Genomic DNA, 23,064 nt, shown 5'->3' on the forward strand with positions numbered 1-23,064 from the left:
TGAATAATTATCTCATGAATCTTTATTCGCACGTTTCTGCCACTTTAGAGACATAAATTATCAGTATGGGAAATGTGTAGGTAACAGGTATTCTGTTCAGTATTACTGTTTATTGATACTTTGATACCTTTCTCTTTGTTTCTGTCTGTGCAATAGAAAGAGTGTTTGGTTTTTGTGTTAGTATCTGAATAAGGGGGTTTGGTATTTATTTTCTTCATCTGCTTTCCATTAATACAAAAATATTACTTTTTCTAATGACAAAAAGTGTGTATCTAATTACCTTCCTGTGAGTAGTTAGCCTTTTCCTCTAGTGATGCAGAGTTGTCCATCCGTAAGTGTGTAAGAAAAAGGAGAACATTTATAAAGCTTTAACTGGTCATAATGAAATAAATAAATGGGTATTCCATGCAGTTCCATCTTTTCCAGAATATCACTGAAAGAGAAGCTCTCTGTTGTAACATGCTTTAAAAATATTGAAAGGTATATATAATCAAAGTGTAATGATTTAGAGGAAAAGTTAATTATGCATAATAGGCAAATAAGTTTGAATTTAACAGTCTAAAACTATGTTGTGCAGAAACCAATAATGAAATCATCAACTCTCTTTTTAGATAAAGCATACAGTCTTAAGGTATGGAGGAGGATGTAGTATTGCAGGAATTCTTAATTCTTTGTAATTTCAAAATATTTTTTATGCTTATATCAACTTATGTTTCATCATATTTATAGATGGATTTTATTTAAAATAAGTAGCTTTTATTTTTCCTGAAATAAAATCTTTCCGCATGGAAGAATCTATCGCCAGGAGTCTAAATTCAGTGTTATTGTTTTAGGCTATATAATCCTGCTCCAATTAATAATTTTGTATTTTTTGTTTTCGTATTATTTTCCATAAAACACAAATGTTGGTTTTGAAGCAAAAATATTTTTAAAACAGAAGTTTTTATCTCTTGTGATATAGAAATATTTTGCTACCACCTGCATAGCTGTCTAAAAGATTCACTTTTTAACTTTTCTGGTCTTTGAATGATTGATGTTTTTTTCCATTAGCATTCAGAACCAGATCAAATGAAATCCTCTTCAATCAATACTAGATATACTGACCTTATATACTATAATAATTGTTTCCAATTCACTTGTAATAAAATCTCTTAAAGGTACACTTTTGCTTTTGATGCTAACTATGGAAGATGTCTGCTCTTCATTTTTGTTTTATTGTCTGTTGTCATTCATATTGTCTGCAACAGCAGTGTTACTTACTCAGTTTATTTTGTGAGCTTTCACTTGTGTTCTGCTCACTTTAATTACTTATTTTTCATTTCTGTGGATGCACTAATTTGTTCCTGTGCCTTCTGAAGTTGTATTTTTGGCACCACTGGTGGAACCACTGACCCCTACTACCTGAAGGCGTTATGCTTATACTTCCACTTCAGTGCTTTGATTCCAATGTCTTTCCATGATATCAAGAAAGAAAAGGACTTTGACTTAAGTGGAATATCAAGTTGGTGCCAGCAAATTGGTACTGAGACTCCTGGCATCAGGCATTGTGAAGATCCATCTCAATCAGTTCATTTTCTTTATCTTCTTAGAAGCTACCAATTCCTCAGTGTCCTTCTGAGCACTTTTTTTTTTTTTTTTTTTTTTTTCCCCAGGAGATATTGAGGAGAATTTCCAAAAGACTGATCTCATATCTCAATATTCATATGTTCAAGATCATAGAAGACACAGTCTCCTGCGTGTCCCTTGAGTTTGCCCATACTTAAGGTGTACGTGTCAAATGTGTATAAGCACTGCCAAATTCTAGTTTTCCTATGTGAAGACAGGAATTATTCAGTTGCTTTCTAAAGATGAATACTGCATCTGAATCTTTGTAATCATGACTGATCTTGAAATTGAAGTAGGTCTAGACAAAGTTCTCCCATTCTTAATTCTTTCAATATGAAAACTATATTTGTCTCTTATGCAGAACAATTTTTTTTAATTCTTGAAGAGCATTATTAGGATAAAATTCTATTCAGTAGAGCAGTGGCAAGTTTTTCAAATATGTGATAGATATGAGAAAGATATTTAACACTTTGTGTTCTGAATGACAGCTTTTTCAAGATTTCTTTAAATATAGCTCCTGGTAGAGCTGATGAAATAACTTGTGAGTTTCATTGAAAGTATTAGAAAAAGAATTTCAGAAGAGTTACTTCTTGTCTTTGAAAAAATGTGACTCCACAATACGCATTTTTTTTCCTTGTAATCGGGGTTTCTTAATTGCAGATAATGATAGGACTAAAAATACTTCATCAGCTGTGAGACCTGTTCAAATCTTAGGGTTCTTTCTCATGGTGTTTTAATCACACCTTGATTCTCCAAAGGTCTGTCAGTTGAAGTAGGTCATGATAACATAGACTGTACGTAGGTTTCCGATTCTCTGCTCTACCATCAGGAAGAAGACACACTGGTGGGAAGCAGCACAACGAGATCTGTTTTTTTTTTTCCTTTTGAAAAATTGAAAAAAGGTTGGTTTGTTTGTTTAGGTTTTTTGCTATGTACTCCAGTATGGTCTTTGCTTGTTTCACGCCTCTTAACTTTTAAATTATGATTTATCCATTTCTCAATCTAAAATCAGTGCAAACAGTGACCTCCATCTTTAATCGTAGCTCTAGATTAGCTCTTACTATAAGGACCAATCTGCCCTATCTCAGCTAAGATCCCACGAAATATGTACCACAAACTAAATAAATTTATTGAATCTCTATAGCTGTGAGAAGAATGCTGGAGCAGAAAAATCTTCATTTTACGTTGAACCATTGTGGAAGCAGTTGATTCTGAAGCAAGTTTTCAGAAAGTCTGTAGGGCAGAGCTCATCACTACCAAAGACAAAAGAAAATATTTTTCCTTTGGCACTTGAATAGAAGAAAAAAAAACAAACAAACATGAGGATAATACTAGCTGCTTTTCTAATGCATTGACCTCTGGAGATTTATCCCTTTGCTTCATTTCCAGGGCACTGAAGAGGAAGCAGGACATACGTAATTATTTCTAATACTTCATTTTTTTTTTCTTTTAGTTTTCCTCAGCTCTTCTGCACCATTTTAATCATAGGTTTTTGGATGCATCAACATTAAATTATCTTAGAGTATTCTGAGCTTATTCTATGACTGTGTTTAGTATAACTGCTGGTTATTGGTTTCTGTGCCAATGTTTATTTTGAGGAGTTTCAGAGTATTCCATACATAGAAAAGTCTGCATATGATAAAGAAACAAAAATCCTTTTCAGTTTGATTGCCTTTTAGAATTATGACCCAGAAGTGCTAAATACTATTTATTTTGAAACATAGTATTAAAGCAGACATGTCTGTGCATAAACTCATTAATTGTATTTTGTTTATAGTATTAGTAGCTTGGTATTCACCTGTTTTTTCTCCAAGAGCTTAATGCATTTTTCCCATATTAATTCTCCACTCAAGTCCTTACAGGTATTAAACTTGCTTTTTTTCAAAACTGTTGGAACTTCCATTTGAACTGCTATGCTATCAGTGAAAAGCTACCTGGCATCAATATTCTTTATTTAGTTTCCAGGTAAGATAAATGCAATCCATCAGAAAACTTTTTACATCGTACTCATTAGTGGAAGTGTAATTAATTTATTCCAAATGGTCTCTAACACGTTATTCAAAAATACGATATTTCACTTTCCTGTCAGTGTATGTATATACTTCAGAGTTTAATTTTCTGAGATGCCATCCAAGCATTCTAAAGCACAAATTCATACTATGTTTGTGTAAAAAAAAAAAAAAAAAAAAAAAAAAAAAAAAAGTATTTCAGAAGAAATATTCGTTTCAGCAACTCTGAGCAATGTTTGTTAGTTGTGTTTTGTATCAGATACAGTGGAAGACCTATTTCAGCTCAGAGACCATTAAAATACGTATTAGATCAGTATATAATATCAACAGCATAAGTTCCCTGACTCATGTTATAGTTTGTTTAAGCAGGCTCAGATGCTTGCAGTGTCCTTTAAAAGAATTGCAGTGCTAGAGATTTATGGAGTAGCTGCATGATCCTTGTTGCATAAATTGCAAACCGGCAACATCAGTAGAAAATCCCAGGTTTGGTGTGTGTATCAGTACTCAAATTAGTTTCTTAGTACCTTCTGTTGTAGTTTCTATGACTTGTAGGACCCAAAGTACTTGCTGGTAAGCATTAGTTGTAACAACATAGGCAGGGGAAAAAAAAGTCCCACAACTTTTTTGCTTTAGAGTAACTTCCTTTTTCGTAGCAGGGAGATTTGCCAGGTGTATTACACCTGTACTGTGCTGGCTGTAAGGCACTTGGAATTGCCATTCTCACTGTGCCCTGAGAAAAGGACATATATATGTAATAGATGCTACTGAAAAACACAACTAACTCTACTGAAGAAGCTCTTTGGATTTAAAGGGATGGATGCACATGAACAACTAATTTTAAGTAATTTCTTTTTGCAATTCATATTCTGGGTTGTTGTGCAAAAAGGATAATTCCTGTGTACAAAAAAATAGTCATTCCTGCTTGGGGAAATCTTCAAAATATTAAATTTAGGTGGTATAACCGATGAATACAGATCCCTTAATAATTGGTTAATTGTGCTGCATCTGGTTGTCAAAATCAATTATTCTTATCTTTCAATAAAGCTCTGCTGTGAATGTTCACTGTTGAAGTGAACATTCAAATTGATGATTGACTTTGTTAACTACAGGGATTTATATCATGTTTATTGGTACATCATTATGTGGACAAATTCATTGATCCTAAGGTTTCTCTCCACAATCCTTTACAAACTTTTGCCACAAAAATTGATCAATAAAATAATTCCTGGATTACTTGCAACACAAAGCGATTGATACTGATGTATATAAAAGAATGGAAGACTAACATGAAATGCATCTTCTCTGTGCTGCAGACACCAAGTTGCAGTTTCCCTTACTTGTCTTTAATGTTCATTTTCACTCTTTTTTTTTTTTTTTCTTTCCCAGTTTTTTCTCAGTTGGACAAGGCTAGTAGTGATCTTTATTTGGAGCTTTTTGTTGCAATAAATTCCATATCTCCTGAAATACTGGACTGATAATTCATGTTGATTGGCATTGCATTTCCTTCCTTATTGTCCAGCTGAACTTCCATTATGCTGATAATTATGTATTTTATTTTATTTTTTTTTAAGTCTGGGGAAACATTTCTCTCTCCTACTTTTTTCTTCCATGCATTCTATTGTCTTAGTGTGGGTTTGTGTTATGGCAGACAGGAAAACCACTGTGTTCATCACACACAGAAAAGTGTTCCAGCTTCCTACTGTTCCAGAAAGATAGAAACGAAGTTGTTATGTTGAGTAAGAGGACATACTGAGGAAAAAAGCATATGTGTTGAATCAGGTAGACATTTTATCTAACCCAGTATTCCACCTCTGATACCACTTACCCAGGTTATCTATAGCAAGAGGGCAAGAAGGCTGTAATCTCCTCTCCTGAATATTTCCCCAACATTAAGATATTCAGTTGCTTTTTTTTTTTTTTTTTTGCAATTTTTTTAATTTAATAATCCACATTGGATATTTTGTGTCCCTTTTTAATATCTATGTTTTTGGTATTCACAAGGCTCCACACACCTTAGCTACAGAAAATGCAGAGAAATACCTTCCTTCATTTGTTTTTATTATGATATTTTCAGGTTTCATCTGGATTTATCTGCTTTTGAGACTCAAGTTTTATTTCATGTAAGAGCCTTCAGGAAATTCCTCTGAATTCTACTTGTTTTTCTCACTGAAGAAAGTAACTTCATTTAATGGAGAAATGTAGAAAGTGTTTTTTCTGTATTTTGCACATCAGTTCCTGAATGTCCAAAGAGCTCAAATGTACCTGTTGGTGAAGACTAGCATATCATAAGTAGTATATGGTTTCAAATTTTGACGAAGAGAATAAAGACAAGAATCTTAGGGTTTGTTACCAGTTAGCAAATCTTCAAATTCAGAAGCTCAGCTACCAGAGGTGTATCAAATGCAATGATTACCTACTTACATATCTATCTGACTATATCGTAAATCTTGAAATTCATATCCCTGTTTTGCTAGAATAGGAAACATACTAAATTTGGTTGCAGTTTGATCGTTCCTCTCTCTCATAAAGATGGAGTGCTCATAAATATGTCTTTTTCATGTCAAAATGTTTGAATCATTTTAAGTTATATATGAAAAACAAAACAAAACAGTAGGACTTTACTAGGTTAGTCTCAGGTATGTATATATTGAGGCAAATAACTGTATTGATGTTAATATTCCAGAAACAAGTTTTTCTTTGACTTCCCAATATTCCTTATGTATGCAAAGATGCTGTCAATGTTGAAAACAGTACTTGTTTTGTGCACTGAATGTCAGTATATTAATATCGGTCATTGTATATTTGTTTATGAAAATATCAGCTTGAAAAAAAGCTTGAGATTTCTGGAAGATGGCATAGCATTTTAGTATTTAATGACACATAGAGTGATGGTTCTGCACAGAAGAATTTTCAGATTTGAATGCATAACCATGGCAATTTTCTAGCATAAGTTTTCTGAAAATGTGTATAAATATAGATAGAAAAGTAAATGTATCTTGATTAAGACATTGCATATTTAAAAAAAAAAAATAAATAAGAGTTGTTAGCAGGCTAACTGTCTTGGGAACTCCCGAATTCAAAGCAGCTCTGTGGGATAGCTGTGAATCTGTTCAGGCATTTCCCTTGGATAGCTTTGTCTTTAAAAAGTGAGACTCCGAATTACTCTCTAGGGAGCAAACTCAAAAAGCTTGAGACTTTTTCAGCATTGTGCACTGTGAACCCAGAAGAGCTGGGACTTTATTAGTCCAGTAATTCAATACATTTTAAAAAAATAAATCAGGGAAGATATTAAAGCAAGGCTTGCATTTTATTGAAAGTCCTTAGTCTTCTTTGGCTCTGGGCAAAATTGTATCTATAACATATGGTGACTTGTATCTAAAACATTGGTGATTTTTAGAATGGTCCCAGCTCATGCATTTGTGTTGCCCTTCCAAATAGAGCTTGACTAGCTGCAATAGAGTCTGGTTTTTTTAGTATTCACGTATAAATAATGACTTGAACGATGGTTCAACCAGTGATCTGAGAAAATAAATCTAAACCTCTCAATATTTCTTACCTCTCAATATTTCTATTCTGCCTCACGTGTATCTTTTGATTTGCACAGTGTTCTGTCAAAGGGAAGAAGTGTCAGGGAAGTGAAAAGAGTAACAGCTGAATACTACCGGAGTAGTATTCTCCTACCAGAAATGCAACTACAATGGTTTACGAACTCTTTCTTTGGATTTTGGCATTGCCATTACTTGATGGTTTCTGACTGTCAAATCAGAGAAAAAGAGAAAGCTGCCATTTCTCCTTCTGGACAGAGAGGCTCCATTCAGGGAGCATCTTATGGTGGCATTGTTCCAACTGCTCTACCTCTTCTGATAGCTCTGCTTTTCAGCAAGGGTTTCCATAGCACATAGCATTACAAATGGTCCATAAAAATCATAAAAACTCAACTTGTTTTCAACCATACTTTTCTAACTTGAGAAACTTTTAGACTAAACTTTTAAACTTCTGTGTTATAAGACTTTGAAATATTGCCTTAGATTACGGCAACCATTGTTCATATGGACATCTTGGTTTAATTAGATGGCCCAGACTTGTACATAATTGTAAGCCGTCCTGTACTCCTCCACTTTATTATGTGCATCTGAATTTAACAGAAGTACCTCCCAAATACAACAGGCAACAGCTTAATAAATTTAACAAGCATTAAGCTTGCCCATTGTTCTTCCTTGTGCATCTCTCCTCTCTAATGGGTGGTATCATCATCACTCGCTATCCTATTTTAAAAATACATTTTAGGGATATGCACTTAAAGCATATCTCAAAAAATATTTTTAAAACTGGAGATCAGGCATCCTGTTTTGTACTTATGAAGCTAGAAGAAATTTTCATTCATCTAACTACGGATAAATCCAGTTGGGCTTCCCTCTCATAAAATGCATGTTTTTATGAAAAAATAAAAATGAAAGCAGAATTCCTTGATGTAAGTCAATTTTAAATTAAATCAGATTGTCTGTGTAACTTAGATAAAATACCCTAGAAAATTCTACAACTGTTGCAAAGTCATGAATTATAATTACAGGAAATTCAGAGATCATTTTGAAAAACAATGGAAATTCGTCTGATTATGGAAGCACACTTACCAAACAGTTAACCTGGTAGCGAACCATGATGGCTGATAATTAAATTAGACTTTAAAATCAAGTCAATCAAATTACGATTGGGAAACTTTACAATTATTTATTTAAAAAAAAAAAAAAAGGTGATTATTGCATTCTCTCCTTTTTTGTATAACATGGAAAAAGAGATTTAAACAGTAAAATGTGAAAAAAATTAGTGGATCTTTTGGTAATTAAGACAAAATAATTTTTATACAGAAAGAGGACTTATGTAGTAAGGTAGAAGAGTATTTTTTTCTAGTAGTTTCTATTGTAACTGTTTTAAGACTTTATTTTGGTTTATTTTCCTGATAAAATAATGGTTTTCTCAGGAAACCATTTTTAATAGTATTAATTTCAGTATAAGTGTTTTAGCAAAATTCTAAATACTGTGAAATCATTTGTAGATTTCTTATTGGTTTCACTGAAACAATAATCTTATCTATATTTTAGAGATGTTCATGAGGGAATGAGTCAAAGAAACTGTGGAAGTGAACTGTAATTCTGTTTCTCAGAAGGGCATTTTGTAGTGAGTGTAATCAATTACTTTTCTCTTTAGGCCGATCTGGAGCAAATTATTAGAGAAAATCTGTTGCTAGCTCAGGAATATCAAATGTCTCAGAAATGCTACTTAAACTGTAAAGAAGGTCTCACAGAACTCTACGACAGTAGAATCAAGGTGGAAGATTCATTTAAAGATCATCAGCAGGTAAAGTGCTAACATCACTCATTCAATTAATGTATTTCCTATTTAAAATGCATTTGATCAATAATGCCAATGGAATATATGCTAGCAATATGTCAACTATCATGTGTTGTTTTTTTTTCTTCTTGAGCGTTTTTTATATTTTCACTTCTTTGCTTGCTTGCTTGTTTTTTTGTTTTTTTGTTTTTTTTTTTTTTTACTTTACAGAGCTGTTATAAAAGGTATTAATTATTCATTGCCATAGTTCTGATATTATTTTTTTTTTTAAACCTGGAGTGTATTTATTTTTGTACAAAACTGTATTACCCAGCATAGTATCCAGCACCCTAACGTTATGCATTTCTATCAAATAGTCTTTCAGGGGAATTGTTAGCTTTACAACAGCTATAATCAGACACTGCAAACGTTTAATGTAGAAAACATATACATGAAAATGAAAAAAAACTTAAAATCTAGTTTGATGACTTCCATGGTGGAGGTATACTGCTGAGGTATGTTCTCTTGAATAATTAGTTACATTTGAATAGGGTTTCTTTTTGTTTAAATTTAACAGTGTTGTGGAACATAAATCGAGATGTTGTAAAACCATTTTCAAATGTTTTTTTCTTTTTTTCTTTGCTTTGCATCTATAGATCTCAGAATATGAGCATTGACTATATCAGCATTAACTATAATTAAATCAAAAATATTATCTAGGTATGTTAACCAGACTATTGCTTGGTTGTCTTTCATGTCTGTATTTCTGAAAATTAGTACACATGTAAGTAATCATGTACAAAAATTGTAGGTTAATGTCAACAGTTTCAGGTAAGAATGTTTATTACCTTTGGTCGTGGATGCAGGAATCAGGTCCTATCAACATTAACATTTCAGTTCATTTTCTAAAAGTGCAGTGAAGAAGTTTTCAAATAAATAAATGAAATGTGAAGTTCAAATTATTAGTAGTACTTTGCTTGTATTAGTCTCCTTACTCTCTCTTAGTCCCCTTAGTCCCTCTTATGTCCTATACCTGTATCTTCAGCCATTACTCATTTCCCACAGACCACCTCAGTAAATCTCTGACTCTGAAATTCAGCATACTTTGAATTTCAATTTGTTCCTTCTAAGGTATTCTTGTTAACTACGCACCTTTCTATATTTCAAGAACAAAAATATGTTTAAGTCATACATTCCCAGAGATAAGAGTATTGGAGAACAAGTTGAAGATCAAAACATAAATAATTGAAGAAATTCTGTTCTATTTCTCATCACCAAGCGAGTGCTAATTATGCTCCCTAAATATCATCTAAAGGCAAAGCTATGAGCACTGAGATGTTTCTTAGCATGAGTGGGTTATAGAAGGAATTGAAAATATTTTTTCTGAATACGAAATTAGGGCATACTCACTATAATGCTTTCTAAAGAAAAATATATCTGTGTTAGGTAATCTGGACCTTTAATTTCTTTGGATATAAGAATGCCTTCTGGATGTAATTGTTCTTGGTAATATTTGTGAAACAGATTTCCCACTCAGCAGTTTACCTCTTCTGGACACAGTGTGGGTGATATTATCATACGTCTCGGTGAGGTAATATGGAAGCAAACAAAATTGCAAATGAGTTGGCATATATTATTGCTTTTTTCCTTCTCAATTTGAATACAATAAAATAAACATAGTAAAATATAGCAAAATTGCATTGCAATACCAACAGGATCTAGCTTCATCAGCTCTGCCACATAATCATTTGTTTGGCTTTTTAAAATCTTGTTTATGAAGAAAATGGTTATGAGTATGATACTATTCTATAGAAGCTTATAAGCAGCATTACAACATGTGTACCTAGTTTATGGTAGAAATTAGTGATGGGAATATTTAGGCTGACAGTCCTCAGTACCATTTAGTAGCAATATATATACGAAGATGAGAAACTCTATTGAGAATATTAATTTTGTGAATTACAGTGACAACTACTGTAATTTCCTTTCTGATAACTCTTCACTATGTTAAGGGACTAACTAGTCCAGCAATTGAGGCAAAACACGTCTATCACTATCACAGTGTATTTAGCAGTTATGACAAAAGGAAAGAAGGTGCTGACTACATACAGAGCCTATAAAAAGGTGTTCTTTCTTCTTAGTTTTTTTTTTTTTTTAAGTGAATTACAACTGCAATGGAAAATCAATTCTGAGGGAGTATCACAGTAATGATTTTTCTAGGTGTTGCACTACGTACCTGCATTACAATGTGCAGACTTCAAGAAGTGTGTTCATCCATTCCTAAATCCTGAGGACTTTCTTCTCTTAGTATCCTATATATATATTATTATATATTATTATTATACTGTTTATATACTATTTATACTATGCTATATTATTACTATATATTATTATACTCAAAATGAGAAGCTAGTTTTTATGAATACTGATGCTAAAAGCAATCTACTAATATTAAATTGTTTGGCATATTTTAAGTGGATGTAGTAACTGCTTTAACTAATGAAGTAGGTTTACTTTGGGATCCTACGCAGCTGCTTTGTTCAGCCCCAGAAAAGGTTCTGTCTTGATAGCTGAAATAATGTCTTTGGTAACATGATGTGTTTTATCATGATCTTGCAAGCTTCTATGTACTGAGGAAGGTGCACTTATGAACAGGGAGGATACACACCACTGAATCGAGGAGCTATGCCCATGGAAAGTATAATACTCTCTTCTGCATAGTGAATGCAAAGGAATTCTATTGGAGGAGGAAAGGATTATTTTTTTAATACTGCTATTCAGACGCAGTGGCTGAGACAAGGTTTTCATATCCCACTGTTGTTGTCTAAATTTCTACCTATCATGCTATAGGAGATAATAGCCTGATGGAAAACACATGGACAAGTTTCAACTTTGCTGCAATTTCTGCTTCCTTCAATTCTTGTGATTAATTAAGTTACTATGTAGCACTGGTTATACGTGTGTTTTTGCAGGTGTATAGTACGCTTCTGCCTTTGTTTTCTTCACTCTATTATTATACTACAAATTCTTCAATTCTAACAAATTCTATGAGATTTTATGTTTTTGCTCGGCTTCTGAAATCAAAAAGCTAGCTAGCAGTATCAACATTCACTTGGAAGGGTTGAAGTTTCAAATGTTCTTTTTTGAATTTGTTCTGGAAATGTTAACAGGTTTGCAAACTAGTGCCAGAAATACTTGTGTGCATGATGATCAAAACTAGTTATTTACCATATCCTTTTTATTCTGGGCAATCTTGGAATACCTATCCCAAGAATGAAATCTTTTACTTCCATTGTATTTTGCTAATAAATTAGTGATTGTACTGTAGGCATCCGTTTGTTCTCTTGAAATTAGGGTTGATTCCAAAATATAGGGATATATCATTATATGCTAACAAACTATTTACTTGAATCTGTTTAACAGAACTTTAAGAATTATTTTTGTTCATGTAATCTGCATTTTAAAAAAATCTCCTTGAAAACTACTATTAGTTTAAAATTTAAGTAAAAATTCACTCTCATATTCAGGTTCTGTTCAAGAGGTCATATTATACAGAGGATGTGGGAGAAAGGAGTCTATTGATTTCTCGTTTCCTTTTTTTTGCTTTCTGGATAAGTGACATATTATTGCAGTAAAACATATGTAGGGTCAATTCATTCTGAATAGTTATTAGAAACCATGATAACAAAAGTCATTACACTGCAGTTCAGTTTTGACAGTAAAATTTCTGCAACATTATCACAAATCCTCACGCATTAGTGCAATGATCCTTACTATAGTTTCATATTAGAATCAAAAGACTGCTGTAGCATGCTTGATACAAAAAGTCATGCAAGTCAAGTGAAGTTATTTTATGCTTTTATATAAACATTTTCATGTCTTTCTTATGTATGTGTTTGGCTCTGAGCCCTCTTGGAAATTACTGCCTTTAGTATTTTGTTCAGCTGGGATACAGGTTTGTGGGTTTTTTTTTTTAAATGAAGTTCTCATTGTTTTGAATCACTAAATAGAATATAAAGTAAATCTGATGCATTTCAGTTTATGCAATTAACTTCTGATTTTTTGGTTCCCATTCACTGACCTTAATGACAAAAAACAAAAACAAACATTATTTGTAAACCAAAAAAAAAAAATTTCTGTCTTTAAACTGTATTTTTGCCTATTCGGTTCACTGTGGAGATCATGGATTGTTTCATATCTTCACAAGACTAATAATGAAAGCACTGATAATGTTACATGAAGAAAACAGACCTCCGTACCTATTTCCTCACAGGTCTTAAATGAAAAAGAAACCTATTAAGGATTCAATGTGAAAGAAAATTATCATAAAAGAAATATCAGAATTTCTATTTTGTTAATGTTTAATCAGTTTTCACATCTGTTTTGATTAAGACTAGAAATTAGTGATGGAACTGATTTTTCTTTTCTTTTGCAGATGTAACAAGACTAAATAATAGCTTTTAAGCAAAAGTGTGTCATTTACAGTTTTCCTGAGTTTTTTTCTGATGTTAGGATTTTGACACCATGATAGGTTCTCAGAATAGACAACTTCATATAAAAACAGAAGGAAAAGATGTGTCTTCCCTAAGCCTTTTATTATGCAAATTTGCTAAACTTTCATTGAGCTAATTGTATTTAAACAATGTAAGCATCAAATTAATTATAATTAAATTTAAATCAATAACTCTGTAAGTTCAGATGACTCCATAAGAAAATTCATACAAGTAGGCAATCAAATCATACTATTAGTTTGGCAGCAAAACATAGTTGTTGAAATAATTTAAAGAAAGTCCATTTCCTTTCTGTATGTATCAGCCATATCAATGGCTGGTCGGATTAGATTTGCAAACTATAGTCAGGGAACAGGATGTCTGTAGGACTCAAATGTTATTTCCAACGGAAAGTTCCAGAGGATGTCATTATAGGAAGTGAAATCTCTTTATTTCGCCATAAAAAAATTATACAGAAATCTGATAATTCCTTTAGGTATTTGTTTTAGAACTTGGGTGTTCTCTAATGCCTCTGGAGAAAAGATTAAAAAACCTTTTTCCAAGCAATGTTTTTTTAATTAAAGACAGAGCTTTTCATTTTTCCCCCACATCCGTATGCCTATTCGTCTCCTTTTGGTATAGAGTAAACAGAATAGGAAGACAAATTGTGCTAGCTTCTCTACCAAAGTAGAAATGGACATTTTTAGCAGTCCTTGAACTTGACAGTTCTTTCTAACACATAGATACCTATTAATGTGCCTATATGAATAATGTGCAGAAAAGACCTGTTCTCTACTTCCTCTTGTTCGGTCAGGAGGTAGATATAATATTCTGTCCCAGGGTTGATTTTTTAGGTATCCAGGAAAATATTATTAAGCCAAGAGAATTAACTTTGTGTAGATTTTGCAAAACAATTGCCTTTGGAAGTAAAACTTATCCTGACCTTAGTGTTCGAGCAGTTTTGCATTATGGAACCTATGTACCAGTGCTGACTTCACCCATTATCTATGCTACATACTTGTTTCTTCTAATAACGTTTAATAGTTATTTTAGAATTGTTACTGTCACAGATACATTTAATCAAAACCAGGCAGAAGATCTTCCATTATTGAAAACAAAATCAACTAAAAAAAATTTAGTTATTTTCTTTTGTTTACATTTATAGCAGGCAGGTTGAGTGACTGCAGAGTAGCAATGAACAACTTCCTTAAGAAAAGTTCAAAAAATGTATATATCTTATTTTATATACTTCAAATTCATTTTTAACCACGTGGATTAATAGATTGAGATTTACGTTCTTATTAGCTACATAAACTCACGTTCATTCACATCAACTTCAAACTTACATTAAGGGCATCATTAAGGCCACAGTGTTATAGCTTAATCTTACAAATACTTTCTGAAAATACTTAGTGTCATAATAGTTTAACTTAGCCTTTAATAACAGACAAAAACACTTGCAGCAAACAACAAACAAAATGCTCTAACTTAATAAAAGTCATTCTTTTGCTTTCATTTTTAGCTCATAAACAGCATTATTAGAATCTTTCAGGATTATAAAGCACACCTACCTTGTAACTCATCTCAAATGCCTTATTAGGGGTACTTTTGTTAAAATCTTATTAGGCCTGTATTTTCTATACTTATATGCTTGAAAAGCTAAAACATTTCTTAATAGTTTAACATATAAGATTAATGTGCCCTGTTATGCAAACTGTTATTCCAGAAACTGGTAGAAACTTTTGTATTGCACTTCTACTTGGAATTAAATCCATTAATCAGAAGGAATGGTCTCAACAAGAATTAGCAGGAAAAAGTTTTGATGAAACAATTTTCGTATGAAATGTTGTGGTGAAGTTCCACATGCATTTATGCGTACTTTGAACCAGTCTTGTGAATGTATGGCTCGAGGACCTCTGTGGGAGCCAGTGCTTCAGTGGCTGCAGTCAGTTGCTGAGGCAACCAGCCAGCATAGATTTTTTTTTAAACCAGACGTCTTTGCTGTTTTGCTAACTCCCAAGGACACTTGTCCCAATGAAGTAGATTGAGGCAGACGTAGCATTTGAGGACAGAAATCATATTTGTTATCTGTAATTATGTACAATTGACAGAACTCTTAGGTTGGAATATAAGATTATACAAGGAAAGTCTTGCCAATTGGTAGAGCCGAGCTGTGCAAGTATATTTTTGTTAGAAATTAATATGAAGAGAAGATAATATAAAGAATTCTCAAAATCTTTTTCAGACTAATCTGAAGCTAAGATTTTTCAGAATTTGGGACAAAAGAAAAATGCTGGAGGTTGGGGAAAACAAATATTTCTTTTCCAAATAATGTTTGTTTGTTTTGATTAAAAATAAAATGTTTGGAAATGAATGGATCAAATGCCCCCAGGAAAGAGCATTTGATATTTTTCAGAGAGGAAGACGGAGTACTTCTTCACTTAAATGTCAGCAATGCAGATGCTCTGTATTCCCTCAGATTCAAGTGCTCTGCAGTAATGATTGGAAATGAAATTTCCTCCTTTCCCAAGAACACTTGCATGAATGACCATGTTACAAATTATCCTTGGCTAAGTCTGTTTCAGTTTCTCACTGCAGTCGTACACTGTGAATAATTAGTTTTGGAGGAGACAAAAGGATGAAATCATTAAGGTGTCTGTCTAACAGTAGAACGCTGGTCTGAAATAAATATTGGTAAATTATGCTAAAAGTAGTTTCATCACTGATACTGAAGTAAGCAACCTCTGAGTAACATAGGCCTCAGGGCTGGGCCTGCCCAGGTGTGCGATACCTTCTTTCACATCTTTGTTGTAAATGGGACAATGGGAATGTGAATTTAAGTCTTCCTGTTCTTGAGAACACGTAAGCCCAGAATAATTCTGCAGTTAGAGTACAGTTCCTTCATAACTCTCAGGGTTAAAGCTTTTGCCTATGTTACCAAGAAAGGTCGTGTTGGGTGTTAGGAAAGGTTCTTCACCAGTTGTGGGTGTGGAACAGATTGTCCAGGACAATGGTCATGGCCCCAAGTGCCGTGTTCAGGAAGCACCTTGATAACACTCACAGACATAAGGTTTAAAATTTGGGTGGTCCTGTGTGGAGGCAGGAGTTGGACCCTTGTGGGTCTCTTCCAACTTAGAGCATCACAGAATCACAGTATATTTTATTCTGTGATTCTATCATTACTGCATGACAGGGGACTTCCAGCTGGAATGTACTTCTGGCATCCCTGCTCCTACTCAGCCTCTGTCATATGGATAAGAGGCCTTTTTCTTGCTCTCTGGATACAGTGAGGATGTGGTGAGATACCTGGACAGTTGTTGAGATGTCTCAGAGATCTGGTTTGTAACATTTCTACCTCTTCAGTAAATAATCACTTTGCCTGTTAAACTGTTCTCATCTGATATTAAATTAAGCCTGTAAAAAAGCCCACTAATTTAGAATATCCACAAATGGCAAAGAAGGGGAAAGAAATGATAATTCGAATAAAAAAGAGAGACTACATTTATTCTATTTGCACCGTAATTAGATGTCAGTTCCCACCTTTAGCTAACTTTCTGTTTTATTCTGGGTAATGTGGTTGTTGGGATTTCAGCTTTCCTGCATGCTCCTGTCTCTTAGTGAACAACCCTACATATCAGTCAACCTTGTTTTTCAAAATTTCTAGCAGATTTAGGTGGATTTAATCTTTTCCTAAAAACTAGCAGAATATACGGCCTAAGAGAAGACCAGAAGTTTCTTTCTGTATCCTCAAGTTACCCTGCACATCTAAATAACTGCAGCTGCAGTTAACTCCTCCTGCATGCTGGTTGTGTATCTTCCTGTGGTACCAGTTTGGAGAGAGGGAGTAAAATTAAATGACCTAGGTTAGAAGTGACCTACATTTTCTCTAGGGAGCAGCTGTAGGACATCAATTCATGTTCTCAGGTGTGGATACCTCTGAATCACTGGAGCTAAATCCAGGTTTTGGGATCTGTTGGAATGAATTCTTCATGTAAATATTAAAATTATCTATCCCTATTAAAAAGGTAGAAAAGATGCTTATTTTCAGATTCTAAAAATAATTTCCTGAATTGGAGAATTAATGATTAATTGCAAAATAAAGAGGGTGGGAATGAGGAATTACAGTATGAAAAAGCACCAGGACTGTTCTAATTTTCAGAGATAAAGTGTGTTGAATGCAGCTTTCCTATCAACTTCCCACTAATGCAATGTAATTTTGTTAGTCCTAGTATGTTTTAACACTAAATCTAGCCGTTCTTGACATTGATTTCAGTGCAATTTGCGTAATAGGTCAAGTAAAGTGGTGCTTATTGACTGCTGATTGTATATGTTTTTCCACCTGAAGTGTTATTGTTAATTGACATACTCTTTCATTTTCTTGAAATAATTTTCACTCTATTTGAATAACTGCCCGTAATTCCCCCTTTGTAAACTGGGTCTGTTTCATGGCAAATATCAAATATAGTTTTGAGAATCAGATAAATTGCAGGCAGTAATTCATTCCTTCAGCAACAGAACATTACAGTAATCAGATTCAAGCTAATTTGTCAAACATAATTTACCTTTAGTGAATATGTGCTGTCTGCCCCTAACTAAATCACCCATTTCTAAATGTCTTGTAATCTTGTCCCATGCCATTATTTCTAGTAATATTCTTGCAAAAGAATCCTGGCTAACACTAATAGCCTGAAGTTTTCTGAATAATTCTTTGTCTTGACATATTGCAGAATGTTCTACCTCTAACTATGTGATTACAGATCCTGTATTAATAGGTATTAACAGGAGTCTGCTCTTTAGCTTAATTCCTGAAGATTATAGGATTATAGTAAAGGCTATCTAATCATCACATGCTGACTGCTTTATTGGAGCTTGTTGATTGTATTGCCAGTGTTGCCTTCAGACTATTTTTTTTGTAATTACGACTGTGGTGATATGGATGGTACTTTCTGACGCCTTGTTTTCTTCTGAAGAGAGGAAATGGACTAAAGTAACAGAACATATTAGACAGAAACCCGAACATCATTTTAAACAATAGCAATCTGATTTTCTCATAGGTGTACCACCAAATGATTTGTTTCCTTTTGTTCTTCTATTGAGAAGTAGCTCAGGTTCCGCTGTGGTCCCTCTTGTTTCCTTTACTTGGCTCCAAATGTGTTTCTCCAGCTCTAAGGTTTTCAAAATGACTGCATAAAATAGCAACATAGACTCCAAGGAAAGTTTCCCTTCCTGGAATATCATCTTGGATATGCCTCTTCCTCCGTTGTCTTTTTCTAGACAGAGTATGATCAGTATCACTATCTTCAACTCATTCTTGAAAAAATTCCTTTTATGTCTACTTTATTGAAGTAATGACTCCTTTTTGTCATTAACCCCTAAAGTCTCCTTTCCTCGGACTCCCCATGGTAGCCTGCGAACCTCTTCTTTTCCCTGCATACCAGAATTACAGCAGAACTCCCTTCTGGGTTACTTCCATGAAGAATGTGAAACAACCAGATTTCCAGCCACTTACTATCTCTCTGGCAGGCATAGATAGCAATTATCCACTGTAATTTTAAAAAGCGTGCATTAAAATCTTGAGGTTATATAGTTTAATTACTCAAAAGATTATTCTGTGACCATGAGTACGTTGACTGTATTAAAGCTACATAACTTGTAGAACATGGAGATCTATGCATTGTCACTACTCTTTGCTAAGTCTGTAAATTCTTCCCAGTATCCTGCAAAGAGAAACCGCCTTTGTGGGTTTTAAATCCCCCACACAGCCTCCAGTGGTCATTGAACTGCCACAAGTCCAGATAAAGCTCAGGGCAGAGAGGCATTAGCCAGCGCTCCAGAAGAGGTTCACAAAATAAGAAGCAGCTCTTAAAATCACTTGACCTTAAATGATTGTGGATGCTCTAAAATTTCAGTCTCAAATCCATGGTTACTTTAAAACAGCACTGAAATGAATTCCATCCTACTGATAATTCTGTCCCTAGGTTTTTATTCTACTGCAAGAAATGTCAGAGTTGTACAGGAGGATGCTGCTCTCACCGTTCTCATCTCATCAAGGTCTGGGTGCACTTGATAAGCTCTACGTACACATCTTCTCTAAATGAGAGGATTGGTATATTTGAAAAACCTTTGGGGGATCTGGAAGGTTTGTGATGGAGGGTCAGATAGAAAGAACCAACTGATGGGCTGAACAACCATCATTTGTAACAGTTTAAAAGAAATGTACTTTGCGTGCTCAGTACACTTGTTCCCAAAGTCAGTGAATGATATGTAATATTGAATCACCGTGTTATTTTCCAGAGAACTATTTTTTACAGTATTAGTGGTGTCCTTTGTGGCTCAGATTCAAATTGCAGCTTTATAGAATGGAGGAAAACTTCCTCATCCCAAGATATAACAAAAATAAATTCACATCCATTCCCTGAAGAAATCTCTATCATGTTACACAAGTTAATATGTAAATGTTTTGAAAATGTGTTTCTTTGGCACCATATTATACATGTAAATGATTACTATTATTTTCTTCCTCTGTGCATCTGAAAGCTAGAGAATTACTATATAATATGCTATATATATATGTGCGCTTTCTAAACATTATAGTCATTTCAGACAAATTCAAGCTAAGCAAAATGTCAAACTTTGTTTACTAATTTCATTCCTATCTTTTCTTTTAATATCCTGTCTTGGTTCTCTAGTTATAACGTAGATGCACCTAAAGTTCACTAGAAACATTTGCCATTAGCTCCTTCTAAAAAAAATTAAATTTGAGGATAATCCTACCTCCAGAGCTTATTCTGTTCCTGGCCATTGACTGTGACAGTGAAAGGCTCATCTGAAAGCAGTGGAGCATCCCATCTAAAAGCATAAAACATATTACATTTCATGAAAAAGCTAATTCAGATTGTTTAATTCTGGTAATATTGCCTCTGTCACCTTCAAAATCAAAATGTTCTTTCCTGTTATTATAAAGAAAACAACCAAATTGCTTAAAAACCCATTTGAATACACAGCTGCCTTATGTTGCATACTAATTTGATTAAAAATGTTTGTGCCTCACCAGCATTTTTTACATAAAACACAGTGGTGAATTTAACAAAGAAATATATTTATATTTTAGCAGTTTTTGATGATAGAGTACATTATAGTGTCCTCAACACCCCTGGACCAAACAAAGATCTTGCTGCATTATTGGAAGGCTTTAAACTGAATGTCTCGCTGTATTTGTTTGCTCAGTGCTTTGGGCACTGTGCCAACCTCATTGTGAATAACTGCATTAGTCAAGTGTATCCAAATTATTACAACACAGCGTCCATCCCAGTTATTGCTGTTGAAGCATTTTCTGAATCTTCACATCAGAAACATCTATTTGAGGGGAGAGCTTTACATAAATTCAGGCCAATTTTAATTTTAGACAGAAAATCTTAACATCTTTACAAGTGGCTTGTGTAACAAGATTTTCCTAGAAAGAATAATTAGAAAGTAATTGTACTACTTTTGTTTACTTATTATGAACACCTTGCCTAAAGCGAGGATCTGCCATGACAATAGAATGAAGAAAAGAGGAGCCAGAGCACAATTCACAGTATTTATTTTTCAGCTTACAGAAATAAGTATTGTGAACATCATCTCCCCTCCTTCCATCTTCACTCTACCCAGCTGAACTCCTCATTCCTTGATAGAGATGATGATGCAGTAAGCCTTAGTTGATTTCTAATTATCTAATTGCCTTCAAAAGAGCGACTGCAGTCTGTGTATCATTCTTTTCTCTCCTAGTGGAGTTCCTTCTCCTGATGCAGAGATGTCCATTGTTTCTCACGACAGCAACCCTTGTGCTGAAACGTCTGCAAGATACAGAATGTGAAGATAACCATATTCCCACCCTTCCATTTCAGAATAGCTCAGGTCAAGGTGGTCTAATGGGTTGCAAAATAATCTAACAATGTTATCTTTGCAGCCCTTGCTGGCTTACTTCTTATGTTTGGCCTATTTGTTTTACTCCGCAGTTTCTAGCTCAGCATAACCTTTGTCTTGAAATATAGTTTAAGCAAGCAAGATTGGACCTGTGTGATAGCTACATGTCATTCAAGAGATGTGGCCTCATCATTCCTGTTACGTACACCTGTCAAGACAAAGAAATCTCTCTCCTCCTCAGTTCGGAACCTGTTTTCCTTCTCCTACAGTAAACAGTAATTTTCCTCCTTATCTAGCCCTATTGAAACAAGACTTCGAATTGGCACATTAGTGATATGTCTTCAAACTTTTATTCACACTACCTTTTGTTCTCAACATCAGCTTCATCAGCGTTATGTTCTCTCCAACCTAAAGCCTCATTGCTAGGAATGAAAATGCAAGGCTCTTGTACTTGCATATGTTACTGAGATCATTGAAGGATTTGGCATGGGAATAATTTGGATAGTCCTAAACAGCGGATAGTTTGGCCTGGTGCACTACAAAACCAGAAAAGCATATATTATTATGCCGTGAAGATCTAAATTATCATCTACTGAACTTGGTTAGAGACAGGAGTTACTCATTCTGTGTGTTGCAGTAATACCTGACATTATATTGAAAAGCAAAATTCTCCAAATTTCCTATGAAAGAAACATTTCAAAGCTATTTACTATGAAACATTCACATTTTACTTCATCATGTTCGTCCCTTGTCTCTGCTCTGAGGTCTAATTAAAAGCAAGCAATAAGCAGAGTTCATTCTGATGGCTGGTCTCAGCTCAACGTAGCAATTTTGGGGTGCTACTAGCATCACTTCTTTGTTTCTGCTCCGAAACTTCATCAGTCAGAACTGAATGCTTAATTCCAAATTCTGCAGTGCTATCCTTTCATAGCGTAGAGGTTGAATGATCTGCCCAACTGAGGAGAGTTTGTTTCTCTGCTATGCAAAATACATGTGCAAAATATAGAAATGGGAATGAATTTCACAAGATTCACTTAACTGGCTAAATAACAAGATTTTCAATATGAGTACATCATTATCACGTTTTGAATTTGAAATATTTTGTCACACTAACATAACTCAGAACAAAATTACAAGCTTTAATGGCAGACTACCATATACAAGTTTCCTCAAGGATAAAGTAGTCTTGATTTTTGACACATGAGCAAGTTATTGTCCATCAGCTGCACAGTGGTAAGAGCCTGTGAGCACAGTTCTGCAAATAGTACCGTGTACCAGAAGCATGGTAAATTATTGTTCTGTGAGTGAGGGATAAGTGATTTCTCAGTCAGATGTGGATGCGCTTGCAGTACGGATAGACAGAGAGAATTTATGCAGATACGCAAACCATTTAACTAGAGACATAAATACCATGTCTTGTGATGCTATTGATAGGTCTGTATTGCCTTCTGAGCAACACCACAGTATTTCTGTGCCTGTCTTAAATTATCTCGCATTGAGAACTCGTTACAGAGTAAAAGAATGCAGTGACTAAACGTCAGAGCAGCTGATGCATGCTAACCTTTTCATGTGTCACAGCCCTCTGACAACTTGAGTTTTACATATGCCTTTGGATTTTTTACATTAAATCATCAACCTGCCAATGTTGTTCCCAAAAGTAACACTCAAAAAATGATTCTGTTGAATGATCAGGGAGCTCTTTTATTTTATTTGGGCAAGAATGAACA

The 23,064-nt window shown here is 34.1% G+C and overlaps 1 protein-coding gene across 1 annotated transcript in view; it reads left to right on the top strand.

Moving 5' to 3' along the window:
- Window positions 1-23,064, top strand: part of CCDC178 (coiled-coil domain containing 178) — a gene marked incomplete at both ends in the record, with an annotated part of 172,174 nt that overhangs the window by 111,551 nt on the left and 37,559 nt on the right. Inside the window, one exon of the mRNA XM_079533872.1 lies at window positions 8,820-8,969. Coding sequence (XP_079389998.1) covers window positions 8,820-8,969 — 150 coding nt within the window. The remainder of the gene's footprint in view (window positions 1-8,819; window positions 8,970-23,064) is intronic.

This window comes from Tetrao urogallus (assembly GCF_951394365.1).
Source record: "Tetrao urogallus genome assembly, chromosome: 3".
NCBI classification, from domain to species: domain Eukaryota; kingdom Metazoa; phylum Chordata; class Aves; order Galliformes; family Phasianidae; genus Tetrao; species Tetrao urogallus.